Source organism: Nannizzia gypsea, genomic scaffold (assembly GCF_000150975.2).
Source record: "Nannizzia gypsea CBS 118893 supercont1.2 genomic scaffold, whole genome shotgun sequence".
Taxonomy (NCBI): domain Eukaryota; kingdom Fungi; phylum Ascomycota; class Eurotiomycetes; order Onygenales; family Arthrodermataceae; genus Nannizzia; species Nannizzia gypsea.
In genome coordinates, this window is record NW_003345200.1 from 856,449 (window position 1) to 869,230 (window position 12,782).

Consider the following 12,782-nt stretch of genomic DNA (forward strand, 5'->3'; position numbering starts at 1 on the left):
GTTCTTCCTTTGTGCACAGCCCGCAGACTATGCCGGTACCTCTGAAAGAAAGCAAAGAAGAGAGAGAGAGAAGCAGATAGAAATCCGTTTGCCTTGTCCTTCCCCTTAAACGCTTTTAGCTTCTTTTTTTCCATCTGAACAACAAAGTAAATTAAAAGTAAAAAGTTACGTCAGATTAATAATCACGATTAGTCAGTTTAGTCATACTTATCATCTGACTTCTCTAAACTGTGACTTGACTAAGCAACTTATCGGTCCTGATAACAACTTTTTTTTTATCGCGAACGCTTGCTTTATCTTCGTTTTGGTCTCGCTCGTCCAGCTTTGCTCTTCATCATCTTTCAGCCATCTTCAACCAGCATCAAAACAGCCCATTCATAGCTTATTACCTATCTTTCTACCCTCTTTCCGCTCCGAATTACCCTCACATTTCCTTATCTCTCCTTTTCTCTGCAGCTAATTGAGGCCTCCGGTGCCTCAATAGACATCCTTCACCACGGCGTCCGCAGTAGCTCCCCTGTCCCTAGGGACATCTGCCATTGACCCGGCACTGCGGGCATCATCCTCGCAAGTTCGAGATGTTCCGGACTTCACGTCGCCTCAGGAAGGCGATGGGCCGTCTTCGATGAAGTTTGAGGCCGCAGAGCCTTCGACAGCCTACCATATTTCCAACTCAACAGCTCCTCCTTCCAACTCCTTTCCCGCTACGACTTCAGCTACGACCGAATATCCAGAGGCCTCGACAGCAGAATACGTTCCTTCGGCTACGGGACTGTCTGCTTTGGCCTCTGCTGCCTCTGACCAGACCTCTTATATACGGTATGTCGATAGGAGAAACTCGCCGATAAGGACCGGCACCTGGCCATCAAGTTGGCAGCCCCATACGGCGACACGCCAATTGCCTGACTAGATAGATCCAATATGGAAACACGCTGACCTCGATAATTGTTATAGGGCGTACGATAATGCAGATAATTCGAACAGCAACCATAATGCCAGCCAGAGCGTAAACTATGCGACCTCAGCGCCGACCGCAACCAATGGAGGACAAGGTAGCACCACGGTAAGCACACCATGCAGCAGCCTCAGACAACCAAGCACACCCAATCTATATCCGTCGACTATCTTCCCGTCCATTACTCTGGCTTTTATATGCCTGCTTCTTCCCCCTGCGGCTTGCAGTACACTGCTCTCCTTTTTAGGAATAGCTGGGCCAGGAAAATGGCTTGGCGGTTATTAAACCGTCTTTTTCTTTTCTTATCGCCAAAATCCGTTCCAACTTTCTTCCACCCTTATCACGCTCCAGATAGCTCCCGAAGCGCACTACAGAACCTTCTTTGCACCCTTCCCTTGGTGTCTCTGGAGCGTATACGTTTTCTCACAAGCTCTCTGCACCCATATTTATCATGGCAACGGCCGTAGCTAACCAAGGCCATGTTCAATTGCAGTCCGTTTGCCAGAATTGCGGTACTTCGAAGACCCCGTTATGGCGTCGAGACGAGATGGGCTCGGTGCTCTGCAACGCCTGTGGCCTCTTCCTTAAGCTCCACGGACGGCCACGGCCTATGAACTTGAAGACAGACGTGATAAAGAGCCGCAATCGGGTGAAAACTTCGGGCCAGGGCCCAAAACGAAAGGTACCTGCTTGCTTCCATCTTTCTTTTTTTGTCTCGCGGTAAATTGGACTGAGAATCTAATCCACGTCCCAATTGCAGGCCAATACCGACGCCAATAATCAAGCCACTCCAAGATCAGATGGCACTACGCCCTATGGCTATGCGCGTGCTTCAAGAAAGCTCTCCCCTGGTCGTTCTGATGGCTCAAACTCCCCAGTCTCACGAACGGATACGCCTAATTTCCATGGCTCAACCAGTATCCCTCCCCACAATATGTTTGACAACGTCGGACTTTCAGACCCGAACTTTAACCCATCGGGAAACTTTGCTTCATTACAGCTGCAACACCCGTCTCCAGGATCAACATCTTCTAACGAACGCCATCTTGACGGGCCCCAGACTTACGAAAGTTTAGTTGCAGCAAACACGTCCCTAAAGACTAGGGTCAATGAGCTAGAATTGATAAACGATCTCTTTCAAGACTCAGAATCTCGTCTACGACAGTCACTTAAAGAAGCACAAAAGCGAGAAGAGGACCTAAAACGCAGGATAAGCGAGCTTGAGGGTCGCTTATCCGGACAAGAACAGGCTCAATCCAAGGGTGAGCCCGCAGAACCCCAAGCTAAACGGTGTCGACTTTCCGACTCTTCAGTGAAGGCTGAAATCGACAACAAATCTTCGGCGGACGTCTAGGACGTCGGTTCTTTCTTGTCTTTGATTCTTAGTCGGCACGCAATGCGGAACCGCGCTTCACCGGCTCCTCTTCATATCCCCCTTTCCTCTATTTTCGTTCTTCTCTCGCACCTTTCCCTTTTACTTCTTTTTTTGAATGTTGATGTCCGTTCGACGTCAATATCTCTCTCATTATTCTTATATCACGGCACCATTGATTCGTTCAGCTATAAAACTCCCGGAATTCTGTACTCTATATGCCCCCGTCACCCATTGTCACAGTCGACGTTACGCTGTGGCATCTAGCCTTCTTTTTATATCACTAGTTAATCACCCTTCCACACAAGCTGTGGGCGGACTCTTTGTATGCGATACTTGTCACTGTTGTCGGCCCCCTTTTCTTCACGGCGCAGCAGATCATCTCACGCCTTAACTGCTCTCCATATATCTCGTTCGTTGCTCTTTTGGTTATCTGCTTCACTACCTTTCTTCACTTCTCACCTGTCTTTACTACAAAATACTTCCGTGCTTTTTGATTTCTGCTTTCACCCTTCGCTCCTCGATAGCCGGAGTTATATCTCGAAATCCTCTAGCCTCTCTAACTTTCTTCTAGAGAGGTATTAATCATTCTTATTCTTTTTCCCTCCACTTCGTTTTTCGCTCGTTTATTGGTGAGGTTTCTTATCCTTCGTTTCATGTAATGGGTGGTTGATGGATTTTGTTATTCTTACTATTAGTTATTGTAATATAGACAGGAAACCGAGCTCAAAAAGCGCTGAAAAGGGGAGCAATAGGGATAGATTTGATAGCAAATTTTAATACCTTGGTTTATCGCTTTTATAATATATTTCGAAACAAGTATGTAACAGGGGACAAGGAATAGCAATCTAGTTTTCAACCGACCCGAAAATAATAGAACGATGCCAAAGACTGGTCTTTGATGTATAACGTATGAAATTTGCCCGTAATTGCAATGCAGGCATAAAATATATTTATAGCGAAGATGATGGAAGAAATTAAATATTAGGAAGGGAAGTAAAGAGAGGCATGGGAAGCGTATAGAATTTTTCACCAGAACAATAAGACCACCTGGCCCAATGATGCAGTCAGTCCAAATGTAAAAAGTGTCGCTAATTCCGAGATTCTAACCAGGGTTAAGGTGTAACTCGGCGTCAACTTATGCAGCTGGCTGGGGTATCTCATCTTCATCAGCAGGGGCAGATATTCTCTGGTGGCGTCTATATCTTTCGAGGAAAATTCCTACTAATGTTAGAAATCCGCAGGAAATAGATGCGTAGAACGCCACTAGATACGCTGTCGAATAACATTCTAGCCCCATATTGCATTGGCGTGTGCCATCCGGCAACACCTTCGAATGGCTATCGTATATAACACCATAGATGTAATTGAATATATGGCCAAAAATGGCAGCGGCGAGAGTCATAACACCCCAGTTCTGAGAAAATCCAGAGATACCAAAGGCATGGGAGACTATGGCTGGATATACTCCAAATAGCACGCCGTATGCTAGACCCGTCATGGATGAGACGAAAAGGAGGTGGTGAGGGTTAGAGATTTTGGCACCGCCGAACTGGGAGATACAAAAGAGGATACTGGCGACGAAAACACACCAAAATCGAGACATATGTAGGCGTTTGACGATAAAGTCGGATCCGATTCCTGTTTTAGAGTATGTTAAGCGTCGTGTTCATTTGAGTGCAGGATTAAGAGGATTACCTACCGCTTAGGAGGCGCCCCGTAAAGCTTATCACAGAGAAGACGGAGACATGTAGAGCTTGTGTTTCACGGAGGAAGTGTGAATCAACGTCGGGGTTAACATGCCTCCATAGAGCCATGACCTATAATTGGTTGTAAGCAAATTGGAACAATGCATGATGAGGAAGTATATTCTTACATCATTGCCAATATTGCTAGGTACAATGTTAGTTGACATATATACAGAGAAGACAATACGTTTACGAAGTACTTACTTTATGGTCATCAAGCCAACTCCAGTGGAGATACCGAGCAACAAGAACAGCTGCCAAAACTCTGGAGTTGGAAGGAGGCTCAGTCCACGTATATCAGTACTGTCAGCGTGAACACCGCATTTCGCATTATCGTATTGGGCGAAGCTTCCGCTATCACTCAGGGACCTGGGCCTGCTCATCAAAGAGGAGGTCTCATCTGCCTCAGCGTCCGGTGGCGTTGGCCTCGATTGGATTTCACTAGGTAATACGGCAGTAACCTGTGCAGAGGAGAAGGACGCAATAGCACGGTTTGAGTCTGTCTCAGAAGCGACTTCGATATTTTCAGCCGGTTTAGTTCTTTGCAATAAATTTGACTCGGGGTATTCACCATTCGAAACAGCAGAGTATGATGGAGGTGGAGGCAGTAGCTGTAGAAAGTACGTGCAGACCACAATTATCAACGACGGCCCCAGGGCAAGAAGTAAAAGAAATGCGGACGTATCGTCCTTGAACGCCATGGCTGAGATTGCTGAAAAGCCAAATGCACTAAGCCCGAAGGCAGCGAGTGGGAATGCAGTTGCTGACCCTCGATGGTCAGGGAAATTGTTCGCGGCTGTCATGGGTGCGTGTGAGCAACATGGTGTGTTCAGGACTATTTGGATAATCTCATACCGGTCTTAATTGCGGCAGCGAAGGAAGCACAGCTTCCAACTCCTGAAAGGAAAGAGAAGAAGCATAGCAATACCACACTTAGTGAGCCCGCACCAGCAGCGTATGCTATAGAAGCTGTTAGGCATATTTCAAGGGTATAAACATAACTAATGGAATAAATAGAGGTGGCTAACCTAGATGAATTGGAAAATAGCCACAGAATAGGGAAACAGCTCCGAAAAGAGCAACCAGTCTAGTGCCTCTAGTGTCGACGACATATCCGATCGGGATACCAACTGCGTATACACCTACGTTTCCAGCAGCACCCTATGCACAAGTTAGTCAGTAACAAAGGCTCCAGCCATGATTATAAGTAGAGAAAGAGTATAAGAAGAAGAAAAAGGGTTTCAATAATGCTCACAATCAAGTTACCATCGGTTGACGTGAGTTTCATCCGATCTGCAAACTGCGGCGCCCACGCAGAATAGACATACTAGAAACACGAGCAGTTAGCCGCCAAGGTTTCAAGAGGTAAACAAGCTCCTGCGGCTGTCTCTGCGCCAATATCAGATTGGATATTTGGCCGTCTTACATTAGTTCCGCTTGCCAGGGCGACCAGGGTGCCTGCAACCACAGTCATAAACCGAAAGGCATTTGGCGTTATGTAGGGGATTTGAGGCGCCATGATAGGCGCGAGAGCTCCGATGAAACCTGCCGTCGAGGCGCTGCCGTAACCATAGAGTGAGCTGCCAAAGCGACGTTAGTACGAAGGCACAACGGGATCTCCAGACAGTCTTAAATAAGTCGCGGACACTAGCAGAAGGGATTGGAAAAAGGGGGTATAGCCGCTGGGTTATATAGCCTTGCAGCCGAAGAATCCAGGTGCATCAGCCGGGTCCCTCTTGTGATGCGCTAAATATAGCGCCCGGGGTGTACGTACGCTGCTATGAAACCGCAGAGGACCAGTTCGGCGACATGAAGCAGCCAAACGAGGTTGAATATAGCGCCTACAAGTTGCTCAGGCTCTCTCAAATATGGGAGCAAAAACAGCAAATCGACAGCAAATCGAGTAGCAAAAAAGCAAGTCAACTTTGCGTCTTTGGCTTAAAAATGCCGAAAAAGTCGCCTTTTAGCCGAAAAAGCTTATGTAAGGATATTCTATAAATGTTATGTAAGTAAATGTCTTATATAATCATGACGTAATAACCAAGAGCATTTAGATATCACGTGCATCTCACCCCAAAGAGGCAACTTTCATCGTCATCTTTCGATGTTTCGACAGTTCGCGGCTCAACATCGTCGACAAAAACACATCGAAAGCGCATAGAAAGCACTCGTTTTACTTGTCACTTATCAAGAACGCATCCGCTGTGAGGCTGCCAATATGGGCGCGCTTCTCTCTCTGCCCTTGATGGCAGTTCCGAGTCTCGGGACAGTATGTATCCGCCTGCCTACCCGTCATCCGTTGTTGAATGCATCCAACCCCGAACTGCGGCTAACTGGGGGTTCTCGTAGATTCTGACGTTTGGCGCTTCATGCTGCGGTGCAGCTACGTGCTCTGCGATATGTAGCGCATGCGGGAAGTTCCAGAGCAGGTATGGGACAGATTACTTCGTGAACTTCGCTCCAAGGCTACCGGGTTAACCGACTCTCTGTTTAGTATGGCCACTCGAATCGCATACGCCTTCATACTCCTAATCAACTCCATTCTATCCTGGGTCATGCTCACACGGTGGGCTCTCAACAAGCTTGAACACCTTACATTCGACTTCTTACCCATAACGTGTGACGGCAAAGAGTGCCATGGCTGGGTTGCCGTCCACCGAATCAACTTCGCCCTGGGTCTCTTCCACATGATACTTGCCGTACTTCTTCTGGGTGTCCGATCTACAAAAGACGAACGAGCAAAACTACAAAATGGATTCTGGGGCCCAAAAGTCATTATCTGGCTTGCATTTATTGTCATGTCCTTCTTCATCCCGGAGAGCTTCTTCATCGTTTGGGGCAACTACATTGCTTTTGCCGGAGCTATACTCTTCCTACTACTGGGCCTTGTCCTCTTGGTCGACCTAGCTCATAACTGGGCCGAGCTCTGCTTGCATAAGATCGATGAGACCGATTCAAGGCTATGGAAGGGTCTGTTGATCGGATCTACCCTTGGAATGTACCTTGCATCTATTTCCATGACCGTACTCATGTACGTCTTCTTTGCCGGTGCCCACTGCGCCATGAACAAAGCTGCCATCACCGTAAGTTGTTAACATTTTCCCCCCAATTTTACCCGAGCACATACTTACATGCCTAGGTTAATCTCCTACTCTTCCTTATTGTTTCTCTCGTATCCGTACAGCCAGCAGTACAGGAGTCTAACCCTCGTGCTGGATTGGCCCAGGCAGCTATGGTCACTGTCTACTGCACTTACCTGACCATGTCTGCCGTATCCATGGAGCCGGACGATAAACAGTGCAACCCTCTGCTACGCGCCAACGGCACCAGAGCCGCATCCGTTGTTCTCGGTGCCATAGTTACCATGTTGACGATTGCTTACACCACAACCCGTGCTGCCACTCAGGGATTCGCTATGGGATCTAGTGCTGCGCAAAACAACTATTCCACTCTCAACCAGGAAGAGCCGGAGCATAGCCTGGTCGTCCAGCAGCCAGGGCTCACTCGGCGTGAGATGCGTGCGGAAGCTCTCCGTGCTGCTGTCAACAGTGGTAGTTTGCCTGCTAGCGCTCTGGACGACGACGACGACGAGTCTGATGACGGTAACTCGAAAGACGATGAGCGAAACTCGACGCAGTACACATACTCTCTATTCCACGTCATTTTCCTGCTGGCCACGATGTGGGTTGCTACACTATTAACTCAAAACCTTGAGATGGACAGGGAAGCCCACAACGACGACCTGGCCCCTGTTGGCCGCACATACTGGGCCAGCTGGGTGAAGATCATCAGTTCCTGGGTGTGCTATGCTATATATCTCTGGACCCTCGTTGCCCCCGTTCTCCTACCCGACCGATTCAACCTATGATCTTATGTTCCTTTCCCTTCCTCTTCTCTTTCGGCGTTAATTTCTAGGTTCTATATATACATCATACCCTACCGTATGTCATACTATTCGCTCCGAGCATTTCGCTCCCCATCTGTGTACTTTTGCATTGCTGTATCTATAGGGGCGGAGTGGAAATATATCTTCCTTTTCTTAATCATTCTTCTATATCAAAAATAATATAAAACACGTAGAAATGAGCTGATGACGTCAGATGGAACAAAACGTTAAATAACTAAATTTTTGTCCCCTAAACGCGACGCGCATCATTAATAACATCCAGCTAGGCGACAATGGAATATCCTCGACACCACAACTCAGCCGCCATGACATGAATATGGCAACAATAAAGCCTATCGAGGCTCGCTCGGTAAGATTATATACTGGAGGACGTTGACACTTGTTTTTACGCCTCTAACACCACTTTGTAGGTTCACCAAATCCAGTCGGGCCAGGTCATCGTTGACCTCTGTTCGGTAGTTAAAGAGCTGGTAGAAAACAGCCTTGATGCTGGCGCAACTTCTATAGGCATGTATAATTGATGCGTTTTCTAGAGAATATTGCTAACCGTTGCTTCTGTCCTACGTAGATGTGCGTTTTAAAAACAACGGCCTGGATTTGATAGAAGTCCAGGATAACGGCCATGGAATCTCGCCGAACAACTATGAGTCGCTGGGTAAATAGTTACCACCATCGCCCTGCAGAAGACCACCCTGATTGATAAATTATACAGCCTTGAAACACTACACATCCAAGCTATCGACCTTCGCAGACCTCACCTCTCTTCAAACGTTTGGTTTCCGTGGTGAAGCGCTTTCTTCACTATGTGCAGTGTCAAACCTCACCGTCGTTACTGCGGAGGCACAACAGGCTCCTAGAGCTTCGAAGCTGGATTTCGAGTTCTCCGGGAGACTCAAGAGCACGCAGGTAGTTGCTGGCCAAAGAGGGACGACGGTCTCTATAGAGAACCTATTCAAGCCCCTACCGGTTCGGCGGCGAGAATTAGAGAAAAATGTCAAAAGAGAGTACGGAAAGGTGATAGCGCTGCTACATGCATATGCATGTATAAGCACAGGCGTCCGTTTCAACGTCAAGAACCAGATGCCTAAGGGGAAAAGCGTGGTAGTTTTCACTACTAAATCGAATCCTACGACGCGGGAGAATATTTCTAATGTCTATGGTGCAAAGACACTTCTTGCGTTGATGCCACTCGACTTGAACCTGGAGTTTGAGCCGAGCTCAGCGGCAAAACGGTTTTCAAGCAATGTTTCCAATAAGTTATTTGTGCATGGCCACATATCTAAGCCGATATTCGGTGAAGGAAGACAAACGCCCGATCGCCAGATGTTCTTTGTGAATTCTCGACCATGTGGATTACCCCAGATTGCAAAAGCCTTTAACGAGGTATACAAGTCGTTCAATTTGTCTCAATCACCGTTTATCTTTGCAAACTTTGAGATGGACACAAGTGCGTACGACGTTAATGTTTCGCCGGATAAGCGAACAATCTTGCTCCATGATGCTGGTGCTTTGATCGAATCTCTAAAGGCATCCCTCACCGAACTCTTTGAGAATCAAGACCAAACTGTTCCTGTTTCCCAGCTTGCGTTTAGCAGGCAAAGTCAATTAACACCGAAGACGGGAAAGACTCCGCTAGCTTCCACTAATGCAACGCAAGACGAACTGGAGGAGCCGTCTGCTAATGCAGCGTATAGCCAGGAGCTAGGAGAAAACGATACCGTGCAAGATAACGATCTAGAGCCTACCACAAAGCCACAATCATCAATAAAAGGAGCTTTTCGGAGATTTGAAAGTGGTGATCAGGGGACTCAACCGCCGGATATGGGCATTATTGTCGAAGATGACCCAGTAATCCCTGAATCTAGTGGAGCTTATAATATCCCATCTAGTACCAACGTCGAGGAGGTAGAAGGTAGCTTGACCCAGCTACAGCCAGCACAGGAACAACCCATCTCAAGTAGTCCCTCATTAGGCACTCCAACCCACAAACCTGGTGTTGTCCAGAATGCTTTTGACCGAATGCGGATGAACCGGACACCAGTGGATGTGGCAACCATTACCATAGGTAACAAGACCTACCAATCGACTATTGGTAGAGATCCGGTGAAAGGAAGACTGGATAGCTATCCAGGCTTACACTTGCATTCACCATCATCCAGGACAAGGGCTATTACTATCAAGAAAAGTAAAATAGGCCGAAGTATTCAGTCCTTTACCGCCCCTGGAACGCAGCTTAACCAAGGAGAACTAGATGATGATCTTATTGAAGACGAAGAGAATGAGGAGGAAGACAATGAAGCATGCTCTAGCAGCCAGTCAAATGAATGTGATGGGCACGAAGAAGAATTAGAGGAACTGGAATCTGGGGAAGACAGCGGAGACGAAGAGCAAGCAGAGGGAGAGGAACAAACAGGTGAAGAACATGAAGATCATCAGGTAGAATCTCTACAGCAAGATCAACGGATCCAGCCCGAAGATGCCGATGCTTCGACTTCCGACTCTGATGAAAGCTACGTTGACGATGAGGAACGGAAGTCCAGAGAAGATGCAAAGGTCAGTGAGCTAATAAAAGCAGCGGAGGAAGCATCAGCTATTCCTTCAGAGCAGAGTATCGAACGGGCAGAGAGACTGGCTCGAAAACCTCGCAAGAAGGATTGCACGCATGATTTGGCATGCACTATCGACACTTCTGTTGGGAACATCGAATCTCAGCTGAAAGCTCTTCAAAGGAAGATAAAATCGTCGGATATCAAGCGATTAGATAGGAGCGACGATGAAGACGATGACCAGCAGATTGCACCTGAAACGAAGCTATCCCTCGCAGTCTCCAAGAAGGATTTTTCTAGGATGCGGATAATCGGTCAGTTTAACCTTGGTTTTATCCTTGCGACGAGACCGGGCGGTAGCCCAGACAGCACCCGCTCCTCTGCACGGCCAGCTGGGAATGAACAAGATGAGTTATTCATCATTGATCAACACGCGTCCGACGAGAAGTATAACTTCGAACGTCTCCAGGCTGAGACGACGGTACAAAACCAAAGGCTTGTGAAGCCGAAGACCCTTGATCTCACCTCCGTGGAAGAAGAAGTCATCATCGACAACCTTGCTGCGTTGGAAAAGAACGGATTCATCGTTGAAATAGATACCAGTGGAGATGAGCCCATCGGCCGACGGTGCAAACTGATTAGCTTACCACTGAGTAAAGAAGTCGTCTTCGACACTCGCGATTTGGAAGAGTTGATTGTCTTGCTTTCTGAAGCACCGCAGCAATCACAGAACAATCGAGGCAAACGGTCGAGAAACGAACTTGATAGCGATGCGGAAGATGTCGAACCCTCGGGTATAGCTTCGTCACCCTTCTCGGACTACCTTGTTCCTAGACCGAGCAAAGTGAGAAAGATGTTCGCTATGAGAGCTTGCCGGTCAAGTATCATGATTGGAAAGAACCTTACTCATCGGCAAATGGAGACCGTGGTCAAGCACATGGGGACTATAGACAAGCCGTGGAACTGTCCGCACGGAAGACCTACTATGAGACATCTAGTGAGCCTGGGGCAGTGGAATGAATGGAGTGAATGGGAGAGCTACAAACAGCGCCAATCTAGGGCTGGGGGGAAAGAAAAGAGTATTAAATATGTGTGGGAAGAATTTGTCGAAGATTACGGCTCGTAAGGGAGGCGATATTTAGACGCCTATTTTTGGTTACATTTAGACTGCAGACATCATTTGCTGGTTGATAAATATTTTGGATGCAAATCAATATATATAAACCCAAAATTCTCAAGTTTCCCCAAATTTGCAGTCCTGTTTACATGCTGGCTGGGTGTATCGAAATATTCCTGCATCCTTTGATATATCAAGGGATGGATATATACCAACCCATATTAGCCGACCAAGGAGAGTCCAATTTGATATAATCCATAAACAACTGAAACGGCATTAAAACACATATAATACCCCGTTAGGCCGACCTTCTGATACAGCTAAAACCATTTCTTTAGCCAGCTCTGCGCCGGTTTCTCAACTCTTCCCTCCCGCTCGTCCTCCTCCTCCGCCAACCTCAGCGTCTCCTCGAGAACCAGCAAATCTCTCTCCATGACTTCCGCAAAATTCTGCAAATCGCCAACTTCCTTTAGGCCATTTTGGCCTTGATCTAGAAGCTTTTCCAGTTCCTTGCTCTGCTTGGAGACATCCTGAGTGGTCCGCTTTAGATCTTGTTGCTGTTTCTCTATGATAGCGGCGTTGTCATGCAGGGTTCCCGCTCGAGTGCGCAGGTCAGCATCTAGATTGGCACCAACGGATTTGAGAGAAGCTGTAAAGGCAGCGCGGGCTTCCGCTGTTTCATTTGAGCGTGATTCATCAGAGGACATATTGTGCCTTGTTCAAATTTATGTAAGACGTGGGTTTGGTATCCCTGTGTTTAGTAACTTGGGTGTCTGAGCGGGATAGCTATCGCTGCCTGGGTGGGCCAAATGTATCAAACAAGAGAATCAAGCTTCTTGGTTGTTATTGAACCGCTTCTTGCAGATTGTCTTTGCTTCTGTGACTGATCACGAAGAACGCCAGGTTGGTCTTGTAGTTATTTAGATATTACGATCTGATTATAACCACTAGTTATAAATAACTAGTTAAATACCCCGCATCTGCAGGTCGTTGATTAATTTGTTGACCAGTCAAATTGTTAGTCAGTTGGTTAGTTATCAAATATTTTCAATTATCATCGCATGCCGTTTGCTAGGCAACAATCACAACTGTTAACCACTGTTGGATTCCGGTTGCAAACGCTGATACATGATCCAG

At 47.1% G+C, this 12,782-nt stretch overlaps 6 protein-coding genes across 6 annotated transcripts; 4 read left to right on the top strand and 2 right to left on the bottom strand.

The window, feature by feature from the left end:
* Positions 1-625: 625 nt before the first annotated feature.
* Positions 626-1,240, top strand: MGYG_02330 (hypothetical protein; the record flags this gene model as incomplete). Its single annotated transcript, XM_003174752.1, has 2 exons — positions 626-819; positions 955-1,240. The coding sequence occupies 2 exons, from the start codon at positions 626-628 to the stop codon at positions 1,238-1,240; spliced, it is 480 nt and encodes a 159-aa protein (XP_003174800.1).
* A 166-nt stretch (positions 1,241-1,406) lies between these two features.
* On the top strand, positions 1,407-2,309 carry MGYG_02331 (GATA type zinc finger protein Asd4; the record flags this gene model as incomplete). Its single annotated transcript, XM_003174753.1, has 2 exons — positions 1,407-1,637; positions 1,716-2,309. The coding sequence occupies 2 exons, from the start codon at positions 1,407-1,409 to the stop codon at positions 2,307-2,309; spliced, it is 825 nt and encodes a 274-aa protein (XP_003174801.1).
* Positions 2,310-3,465: 1,156 nt separating this feature from the next.
* On the bottom strand, positions 3,466-5,594 carry MGYG_02332 (hypothetical protein; the record flags this gene model as incomplete). The annotated part of the gene is made up of 7 exons (XM_003174754.1): positions 3,466-3,968; positions 4,030-4,147; positions 4,204-4,219; positions 4,280-4,871; positions 5,104-5,236; positions 5,331-5,402; positions 5,502-5,594. The coding sequence occupies 7 exons, from the start codon at positions 5,592-5,594 to the stop codon at positions 3,466-3,468; spliced, it is 1,527 nt and encodes a 508-aa protein (XP_003174802.1).
* Positions 5,595-6,293: 699 nt separating this feature from the next.
* On the top strand, positions 6,294-7,943 carry MGYG_02333 (membrane protein TMS1; the record flags this gene model as incomplete). Its single annotated transcript, XM_003174755.1, has 4 exons — positions 6,294-6,344; positions 6,425-6,504; positions 6,570-7,158; positions 7,215-7,943. The coding sequence occupies 4 exons, from the start codon at positions 6,294-6,296 to the stop codon at positions 7,941-7,943; spliced, it is 1,449 nt and encodes a 482-aa protein (XP_003174803.1).
* Positions 7,944-8,298: 355 nt separating this feature from the next.
* On the top strand, positions 8,299-11,654 carry MGYG_02334 (DNA mismatch repair protein pms1; the record flags this gene model as incomplete). The annotated part of the gene is made up of 4 exons (XM_003174756.1): positions 8,299-8,331; positions 8,393-8,432; positions 8,551-8,637; positions 8,695-11,654. The coding sequence occupies 4 exons, from the start codon at positions 8,299-8,301 to the stop codon at positions 11,652-11,654; spliced, it is 3,120 nt and encodes a 1,039-aa protein (XP_003174804.1).
* Positions 11,655-11,965: 311 nt separating this feature from the next.
* Positions 11,966-12,352, bottom strand: MGYG_02335 (hypothetical protein; the record flags this gene model as incomplete). The annotated part of the gene is made up of 1 exon (XM_003174757.1): positions 11,966-12,352. The coding sequence occupies one exon, from the start codon at positions 12,350-12,352 to the stop codon at positions 11,966-11,968; it is 387 nt and encodes a 128-aa protein (XP_003174805.1).
* Between the last annotated feature and the right edge of the window lie 430 nt (positions 12,353-12,782).